Consider the following 10,877-nt stretch of genomic DNA (forward strand, 5'->3'; position numbering starts at 1 on the left):
TCTGCTTCATGAATGTGAAGTAACCAATGCAGTTAGTATATAACGTCCATTCCTCTCCAAATTTGAAGAGCTATTTCCCTTAATTGTATTTAAACATCAATGGTTATTGTTACTGTTTAGAGTGACATCGGAATCATTCTTATCAATCTTTGTTAATGAAATAATCTTACTGAAATCTGTGCGTCCTTAGGATGGATTAAATATGCATTTATGAACGATTCATCAATATAATTTTAGATTATAGACTACCACGTTTTTACGTATTATTGATCAATTTTTTTAAAAAAATTGATCGTTATGGCCGACTGAATGTCTATTTATATTGGATATTGCATATATTTTACGGTTCAGTGACTATGATCTACACGAGTTTGGATCACATTCTCCATTTCCGATGTTAATTCTACCGAATTCGGACGTGTTTTTTTAAGGATTTTATTTTGTTAAATTATGCTAAGATATGGACATATGCCATTTGCCTGAGCTGCTCGGAGGCATTTTATGTGACCAATTAATTTAAAGGAATTACATTACTAAAGAATCATAATTAATCTTTTGGAATTAATTATCTTTTCACAGTTTCTGATGTTATCCAGCTTTCGCACAAAGGTGAGTTTTTTCCTACCTCCTTCAATAATTAACTATTGTTACCTTTTTTCTTTCTTTCTTAGTTTTGCTTTAAAACGATATAGATTCGATATCCTAGCAGATCAATGAAATTTTATGGAAATTAAATAATTTTTTAAAGTTACTGTTATTTTCATATACCTTTTTCCATAGACAGAAAGAAGATGGTACAAACTATCAAAACGAATGTAAGGAATTCAAGTCAAATCAATAAATCTCGATTGAAATGATTTCTTGATTTAAATACAGTAAAATACACTTTTTTTACATGAATATCTATTTTTAAACAAATATATAATTATGCTTTCCAGAAGGAAATTCGTAAGGGGATACATATTTTTTTATTAAAAAAATAATTTCGATTTCTTGAGTTATTATATGCAAGAACACGAAGTAAATGAAGGACATTGTTTACAATGTTCTTAGTGATAATTTGACGTTTTTATGTCAAACATTTAAAACAAAAACACGCGCATGAACTGTGCTGGAAGTACCGAAATATAGGATAAATAGATCCAAAAGCAGACACTTTAATAAATCTTACGTTTTTTGCGTTCTTGCTGTGAAAAAAAAAAACACAGGTAAAATCCTGTTTGAAAAAACATCCTATTATTACAGATACAATGGTCGTCCTTTCTGTTGATCAAATTAGTCAACATGTGTACATTGTAACCTTATTCTCATTAAACAATCTGATATTTAAAGAAGAAATCTGCAACATGCAAATACATACATTACCATCCTTTTTAGATTTTATATAACAGCATTTTATTTTGATACTTTAATGTAAAGGTGGATAAGGATAATAAGGACTTCAAACTCTTCAACTAATAAAAGTTCCGATATATTGTCCAAAAATAATTTTCTCAACAGGAAAAAAGTGAATGTTTTTTATGCTCTACGTCAGAATGAATACCTTTCATAGCTTACCGAGACATTAAATTAGCAATTAAATTAAATTATCTTGTATAATAAGTAGCAATATTTTGTCTATAAGTTTCAAATTTTCAATTTTTTGGGCATTTATTTCATCTAAAAAAAATTAATGGATATTCATGAGAAAATCATTGAAAATTCCTAAAGAAAGATAAGATTACATTTGAAGATCATACATATGATTATTCAGCATTTCTTGCTAAAGGCTCTCTTAAGGCATTTTTTTTGCAGAATCAATAATAAATTACTATGGCAAAAAGAATAAGATATGTCAAGAATAATGATAAAGAACACATTTAGTGGGAAACTTGAAATTTTAAATATATCTGAGAGAATTATTCGAAAACCAATGGTATGCAGCTATAATTTCTCACTTTGTCTCTTCAATCTGAATTTGTAGTTTGCTTCATTCAAGAGTTTCCTTTATCCTATAAGGCTCTATTTTTTAAATCTATTTTTTTTTAATTTCTAGCATGATCAGTAAACAGTGTTTTTTTTTTTAATTTATAGAAGGCTCTGCTGGGCAATGGGTTTCCCTGTTTTGTTCTAGATGACCTTTTTCATTTTTTGGTATATTTTTGTCGACTTTGATAACATCGACATAACTATGAATTTCATTTTGTATATTTCTAGATGGCTCTCCAGGCAGTTCTTTTCGTCCTCTCGCTCCTGTCCCGTGCTGAGTTCGTGCATACCGCTCATCCGGGAATCTTTACTGCCGATCAAAGCTCCGGTTCTTTAGGGTCTCTCAGCAGTCCCTCATTTGAAAGGAGAAACACACAAAAGGTTGCAGTTGTTGATAATGGCTTATTTAATCAACAGAAAACACTCAACTCCTTATCGTCGTTATCAAACTTTGACAATCATGTTCATAACATTCAGCAAACACCCGATCAAATACCATCGGAACTATATCCAAACGAGCCTATTCCTACCGTTGTGTACACAGAAGTGCCACGTAATCCTGAACAATCGCCATCACCACCAGACAACAGTATTATCGTTGAAAGTATTCAGATGCAGCCGGAGAAAATTTCTCCACCAAGAAAAAAATTTTTATCGGGTCAAATAGATGTTTCAAAGCAAGAAAGGGCCTTTACAGTTGATCAACCAACGATAAAGAAAGCTGTGAACAGACAAAAGATTGTAAAGGAACAAAATAGCAGTTTATCTCACAAGCAAAATGAACCCGCCACTGAAAAAATAGAAAAACAAAGACCTGCGAGACCACAACAAATTCGGTTTATGAGCGGCAATAATATATTTAAACCAGGACAGAAAAACATCTCATACCGATTTACAGGTAAATCTTTCACAAAATCTCCTACACCGATTAAAAGACCAACCCCAAAAGCAGAAATGATTTCGTCTGATACAAGAAATAACCAAATGAATCAGAAGCTTGACCATAAGAAAACAACACTGGATAGCTTTTTACTTCGAGAAATTGCGACTACTGAATCACCAGTAACTGTGTGGAAGCAAAGTATCCAACATGGCCTATATGACACCACAAAAAGCTTCAGTGTACCTATTACGTCTCATCTTCACACAGAAGCTCCGACCAAACCACCCCTCAATAAGTACTCAATGGTGAACCCAACCAATGGTGCTGTGGTTGGTGGCCATATCGTAACACAAGAGAAACCACCCTCTGATATCATTGTCAACCATCACGAGACTTCAGTTATAGAGCGAAATAGAAAGTTAAGCAGAGATCGGTACAGTAATGCACAATGGCAGCATCAACAGAAACATAACCAGCAAGTTCAAAGGCATCTGAAGAAACAAAGCTCTTCATTATCCAGTATGAACGCACCACAAAAATCAAATAATGAGCACTCTCATGTCGTGACAGATCCCGAAGCAATTGCAGATATCATAGTTAGTAGTAGTCAGCAAGGTGCTCCATCATTGAATAACTTTGCTACCAACGCAGGGCAATATATTGATAATCAAATGCGGCACACAAATATGGAACATATGCATGGAGCTAATAATCTACATGAATTTAATTATCAACATCCAGCTAAAAAACAATCGAATCAAATTAATGATTTCCAAAATAATGGACTAAGAATGGGTTCCCTTTCAAATCCGAATCCCGTAAATTTAAACAACCAACAAGGAGTGAATAGTAAAACATTACCAACTGAAGAGAAAAAGCATTTAGAAGTGGCCCACAGATTGCATAAAAACAAAGAGATGCTTCAACAGCATGGCCAATTTCCTAAACACGATGCCATCACAACACATGGCGAAAATAAGATATTGCAGGGTAAACGCCAACTCTCAGAGCTTTATTCATCAACAACTTTGCAAAAACAGAACATAAATAACCTTAAATCAAATGCTTTCGCAAACAACTTTGTAATATCCAATAATGTGAATGCGATGCAAAATAATCAAAAGTCTGCGGCTAATACACCTTACACTCAGAGGAAAAAGAATCAGCAACATCCCAGAGATATGAAAGCATCAGTCATAAATAAATTACAAGGTATGAATACACAGCAACATCATTCGAGATTGCACGATAAAACCCCTAGCACTCTTTTCCAGGGAGTTCACCAGCAGGAACATCAAACAAAACATCACGGACACAAACAAGGAACTGAGCAGCATAAAAAACAATCGCATAAAGCCCCGAGTCTATCCTCCAGTAGCTCACTGTCTAACCCCAGTTTCTTGAGTTCTCAAAGAAGAATGATGCAGTCACAACCTGGCTCTAAACAGCCTCAAGGCCACTCTATGGAACAAATAATGAACCAAGGGACCCCTCAGATGCAAATGCAATACGCTGGAGCAAATGAAGTGCAGTATAATATTGTAAAAATGCCACCATCCCGAGCCGAATATTTCCATAAGTCGATAGAACATATGCCAGAACCGGCAGACGTCAAAAGAGTTCAGATTCACTCTGCTAATTCCATATTAAAGAACCAACACACGCAAAAGACAGGGTCTCTACGAAATGAATATAACTTAAGAAATGATCAAATAGAAGCCAGACACTACAATCAAATGAATGGAATACCCTCTGCTGGACGGGTAAATCAAAAAGTAATTAATTCACTGAGTCAGACAAAAGCAATGGCCGATCCTAAACAACAATCAGCACAAAGTATTTACCAAATGGAGAATCCAAAATCACTGTATGCTTCAGAGATGCAACAAAATGGTCAATATAACATCATCAATGACGCAGCGAAAGTCAATCCCCAGGAAACTCAAGTAATAGACACCTCATTCAATATTCCCAAGGAAATAATTGCAAATCCAAATATACAAATGTTGAACATTGAAAATCCTGTACAAAGTGGATACTCATTGGCTGGTGTTAACATTCTGGACATCAAGCCTATTAAAGGACTGTCACCCGATATTGTTCAGATATCGAAGGTGACAAACACAATACCTATAATAGAAATTCCAATAAACTACAATTATTACGAAACAACAACTATTCCTCTTGCTGGTCATGAACAGAATTTGCATACAACATCCTCTTTAGCTGCCCAGCCTCCCGGTCTGCAGAGAACATTCACAAAAGCTCCAGAAGTTTTCCGAATGTCTACAGGACGAGGTAACATAAAAAAGTTGAGATATACAATCTTTCTTTTATTCTCATTTTGTACCTGTATTTTCAACGTTCAAAGCAAATCCAGAGTTTGAGTCGACAGTAATTAGCTTAGTAGCAGGAAACCGTTGATATAGATTAAAGGATTATTTTGATTTTCATTTCCTTTTTTTCGATCAGCTTGCTCATATGAAGTCAACCCATTCAACAGAAACGAGTATGCCATGAACCAGGCGGAAGCACAGGCAGGTCGTTTTACATCAGAATGCCCAGCAGGACTTCATTTTCGTGTCGACAGATGTCGCTGCGATTGGCCAGTGCCACAAACAAATTCAAACACAAACTGTAAGAAATGTAGCATAACGAAAATTCTCATTTTCAGAGATTCTTTATAAACTACGTTGTTTTAAATAGTGAAGGGGTGGAAATTGACAAAAGCGTGAAGTTATAATTATTAGACTACTTTTACAATTTTGGTGTCAATTTCGTTTTTTCGTAAAATAATAACTTTTAAAAGAATTAGCTGAGTACTTGGATATTATTTTTAAATTTCTGATTGAATAACAGCACTTACATCACAGTGTAAGTAATAGAAAAATTGAAATTCAAAACATCAGCAATGATTTTAATTACGGAAAACCTCATTGCCTTTTTAATCTTATTCCTTGAATAAAGTATTAGTGGCATCCTATGAATACAAATTTATTTGGAAATTTCAATTCTGATTGTTACCAGAAAGGTTAATGTTCGAACGTAGTAAATCACACGTTTGTGACTTCTGTACGAATCTTTTATTCTTGTCACGAAACAAGGTACATCAAAAGGTTACCAAGAATGTTATTGAAATTGAAAAACAACCAACCACAACCTTTCTGGCATTAGTTTATAATTTGTAAACGTTTTCAAGAGACAAATTTAGCAATTTGAACGTTTAAAGTTCATGTTTTGAATGTTCAATTTTAGATGTTGACCAAAAGGTTTATGTTGTTTATGTATCAATGTATTGCCACCATACTGGGGGGGGGGGGGGGGGGTCATACAGATTCTTTTCTGGAATTGTAATTTAAAGATTGTCAATCTATTAAATAATATGTTTTTCATAGTAAGTAATAGAAGCAAAGTAATACAACTGAAAATGATGAAAAAACGCAAAGTTCATAATTATTTGGCATTGTAAATGCAATTTTCACTTTCAAATTCAAGAAGGTTAGTGATGGTGTTATATATTTTCAGCTTGTCCCTATGTAGTAAATCCAGCCGATAAGAGGCAGTATGCTCACAGTATACAGGAAACACGGACAGGGAAACTACTGGACTGTCCGGCGAACCTACACTTTAATGAACAGAAATGTCGATGTGACTGGCCAAGCTTCTGAAAGGTATATTAATATTGTACAGATAGAAAATAGCTTTTAATACAGTAGCATATGTGTTTACCATCGCTTCTTTAACAACGAAATCAATTCACTACGAATATGTTTTCTCAATTTGACTCCAATGATTATTTGAAAAGTAATCGTATGAAAATTTCCTTGTATACATCGTGTTAGAATAAAACAAGGAAAGAAGTTAAATATAATAGAATATGTACGCTACATTGTATACATCGAATATAAAATTGTAAACTTCAGAATATTATTTATTGATAGAGATAGTAATATAGTCTTCTCAACTTTCAATATTTCTATGTATATAGATTAAAAAATCTTTTCAATATAAGAAAGTAAAATATTTACTTTCCCCGACGAAATAAATCTTTGTTAATTAAAAATATATTATGAGTCATTAAAGAAACGTGTAAAAGAAAAACGTGTTTTTGCTAAAAATGTAATTATCATGCATGCGTACCGCGCTTCGTATTCTTACTGGTATAATGTATTTACCATCAAGTTCATCTAAATACTTAGTGTTTTATGCTGTTTATAATTTCACATTGTTTGATTAAGCTGACGGAGCTTAGCTTGAAATGTTTATTTCTCTAAGTAATAAACAAATCCAAATGTAATTTAAAAAATATAAAAAGATATGCATCTCTCCTGCTTTTTGTCTTAATATTTATTTAAAAAAATAATTTAGAAGTATTATTTAAATATTTTGTAATTTAATGTCAGCAGAAAAATCTGCATTTTTGAATTTTAAAGAGAACTGTCATTTAAGTTTCCTATTCTTTCTGTCATTAAAAAAATCTCATTATTAGTTTGAATTAATTATGATGATACAAAGTCAGTAATATGTAAATGTGATTTCCCAAGATGCGAAGGTCTCACATTTATTTCTATAACTGACGAATATTAGTAGAAACAGAAATAGATTTTTTATTTCTCTTTCCGTGAGACATTTGACATACTAATTAACCTTTGCATCAAGGTTCGTCAATTTAGTTTTTGTGACAGGAATCTTAACTATGATTAATACCTCTAAACAATATTAATTACGGCTCTAATATACTGGACGCATTGTTGTAATAACGGTATATAAATATAGCGATTAAATTTGTCGGATTTTCATCTTGCATTCAAATTAAATTAGTTTCCTAACATGTGTGTAATAGATGGCGACATTCTGACTTGTTCTCTTTGCTTAATAATTTAATTATCTCTAAAACAAAACTTCTTTCTAAGCGTTCTTTCAAATAAAGATTTTGTGTTATTCATGAAAAAATAAAAATGTGAATGCATGTTTTGTTAAACGTATGTTCCGTTTATCTTTATCTGCTGTAAATTAACCGTATCTATTTTATTTTCAGGAACTGTTTCGACTTATCCGGTGAAATACCCAGTGTCTGAAAGGTAGAATGAGCTGGCCGGCCATGTATGAGGACAAGTCATACCAATGGCCGAGATATATAGGGAATAAACATTCAGTGAAATTGAAAGCTGTTGTGATATTTATTTAAATTGATGTACATATGTATATATTTTGATAGTTTATATAATTTTTAGCGTTGTTTTACGTAGATATTGTTTGCATCTGATTTTTGTCACTTATGAGAATTGTCACTATTTATATGATATCTTGCATAATCATAATTGTATTGTTCATAAACCATTAGAAAAGGTTTATTGATCTTATCCATTTTAAAATGTACATATATCATCGATAAGTTTTATTTTTTGTCTCTATCCCTAATCTGAAGGAAAGAAAATTGATTTAAAAAATTAAATTACAGGTTGTTCTACAGAACAATTTTTTAAAATAAATTGTCACCAATATTTATCCGTAAAAATAAATTGGAAACAAGTTTATGTGTTTACACTGGCTAAAGTTAATGAAGAGAACAGCGTAATACTAGAACAAGAATAAAATCCCAGGGTGCTTTATTTGAATGCATTTTCAGGGGATAATTTAGATTTATGAGATGATGTGTTTATCCCTTATCGTACAATTAAATGCCAAAAAATGAGTTCCTTTGAAAAGAATGCTTATTAAAATTTCAGTCAGGAATATACAAATGAATATACCGATGTTGTCTAATGTAAAACAGACATTAAAGGGCATTATGAAATTCCCTTCTGCAGAATAAAAGTAAAACCTTGCAATCGATTGTCCAAATTTTTCATCTGTGATTACATTATAAACCACTGTTCATATTTCCTTTATAAATGTAATTAAACAAATGAATTAGATTTCCCTCAGAATAATCGTGAGTCAAAAATAAAGAACTTTCTGATTTAAGCCTCGTGCAAATGATAGTGAAAAAATCGTCACTAGTTCTTGTATTATTTACTATACAAGACTGGCCAAATCAGGTGCCCAAAACAAGTCTCCAGATATAATAGCTTTGTTGAATGCTTAAGAAATGAACACGATTGGGGAAAGGGGGTGACGGTACATATTGTCCTTCTGTACATATTGTCGCCGACTGCACATATTGTCGTCCATCGGCTCATATTGCCGACGACAATATGTACCGAGACGAGCCTTTTTTTCCCTCCTGCATAATTGATGACAAAATGTACAGTCATGCATCGGTACATATTGTCGACGACAATATGTACAATGAACATATGCACATTTTGTCGATATATCACAGACAGAAGGATAGATAAAGTTCTTGGCAGATAGATTAGTATCCAAGTTGTATATATTTATTTAGCATTACTCGCAATACTGTAGGGGGAAACAATTTTGGTCAGAAAATTGTGTCCAGGACCTGTGAACACTACAAATGAACATGAACTATGATATTATGATATGCCAAGATACTAAAAATTCTTGATTTATCTGATAAATAAGTCAATTTTTTCGTTATACATGTATATTCATATACTTTACATTTTGTGTTCAGTACATGTAGTAATGATTGTCTGAAAATATTTTTGCGTTATTCTTATAAATGTACTGAAAAAATGGGGTGTGGGTATTGACATGTTTAGATCACCTGAGCTTTTTTGATCATGTTTTGTCTGTCATCCGTCTGTCCGTCCGTCTGTAAACTTTTCAAATTTTCAGCTTCTTCTCAAGAACTACTGGACCAAGGACATGAGCGAACATGGCGTGCATAATGCCTATAGCTTCAGGTATATAAAAATCATATTAGAATTGTGAATTTACAATTAAGTTTAAAGTTCTCATTATTGAAATTTATGAAATTATGACAATCAAAACTTTTCTGAGGGAAATTTTATCGGCAAAAATTATTTTTTTTATTATTAAAAATGTGGTATTTTGGGGGTTCGAAACCTTGGCAATAAAAATTTTGAGTATCATTTCACTTTAAGTCTTACGAGCTAGCCGCTACGCTAGACAACTCCTGACAAATGTTGGTTTGTCATAAAATCATGGTTTGTGATATGGGCCTTGACAAAATGGACGAATGTAGTACCAAAAAGGTGTATTTTTAAGTAAAGTGGGTCTTTGCTTCATGTTTTTATTAACCTAAGATGTATATTTTTTACGCAAACTTTGAGGATAAACTTCCAAAAGCATGGAGTGAAGACCTACTTATATGAAAAAATTGTGTTACAATACGAGAAAATGATCTTTATTGTCTTATAATGCTACTTCATAGACAAATAATTTCAATTCTTGTGAGATTTGTGCAAATTGTGGAGATTTTACATAAAATTATGTTTTAATTTTGGATGAAATCTCAAAGAAAATTTTGTTATTATTGAGATCAAATTTTTCACCTTCATATTTGTCGCACCATACGCATTTCGCTCACCTTCTTAGACCATCTTCTTTCAACCAAACTTGCCACAAAGCATTCATGAATAAATGAATTCAAATTTGTTCAAATGAAAGGCCAGGTCTTCTTTCAAGGGGAGATAAAAAAGAATTAGTGAAAATTTAGTGACATCCTTTAAAAATCTTTACCTCAAGAATCACTGTGCCAAAAAAGTTGGTACATATGTGAAATCTTCATTATAAATTGATTCAATTTTCTTCAAATTATGATCCCTTGGGAAAAGGTTGGGGCTACAATAGGTGATCAAAATTTTACATAGGAATATATTGGAGAAAAATCTTTCAAAATCTTCTTCTCAAGAACTACTGGGCAAGAGGAGTTGGTACTTATGTCAAAACTTCAATACATAGCGTACAGGTGTACATTCAGGTTTGTTTAATTCATGACCCCCACAATGGGCGATCAATGTTTTACATATTAACAATATATACAGAAAATCTTTAAAAAAATTCTTTTTAAGAACAGCAAGCCCATGATTAGTCATATCTACATCTAAACATCCTCAGGTATTGTAGATTCAAGTCTGTTCAAATCATGACCCCC

General features: G+C 32.5%; 1 protein-coding gene across 1 annotated transcript; it reads left to right on the forward strand.

Moving 5' to 3' along the window:
• The first annotated feature begins 412 nt into the window (after positions 1 to 412).
• On the forward strand, positions 413 to 8,273 carry LOC133187377 (uncharacterized). Its single transcript, XM_061322724.1, has 5 exons — positions 413 to 609; positions 2,197 to 5,149; positions 5,324 to 5,488; positions 6,377 to 6,522; positions 7,890 to 8,273. The coding sequence occupies exons 1-4, from the start codon at positions 586 to 588 to the stop codon at positions 6,517 to 6,519; spliced, it is 3,285 nt and encodes a 1,094-aa protein (XP_061178708.1). The 5' UTR covers positions 413 to 585; the 3' UTR covers positions 6,520 to 6,522; positions 7,890 to 8,273.
• Positions 8,274 to 10,877: the final 2,604 nt, after the last annotated feature.

Source organism: Saccostrea echinata, unplaced genomic scaffold (genome assembly GCF_033153115.1).
Source record: "Saccostrea echinata isolate AGI-Se365-2 ecotype Australia unplaced genomic scaffold, CSIRO_AGI_Sech_v1 ptg000015l, whole genome shotgun sequence".
Taxonomy (NCBI): Eukaryota; Metazoa; Mollusca; class Bivalvia; order Ostreida; family Ostreidae; genus Saccostrea; species Saccostrea echinata.

Coding starts and splice junctions, on each gene's coding strand:
- LOC133187377 (XM_061322724.1), top strand. CDS start 586: ATGTTATCCAGCTTTCGCACAAAG. Junction 610..2,196: donor TATCCAGCTTTCGCACAAAG/GTGAGTTTTTTC, acceptor GTATATTTCTAG/ATGGCTCTCCAGGCAGTTCT. Junction 5,150..5,323: donor CCGAATGTCTACAGGACGAG/GTAACATAAAAA, acceptor TTTTTCGATCAG/CTTGCTCATATGAAGTCAAC.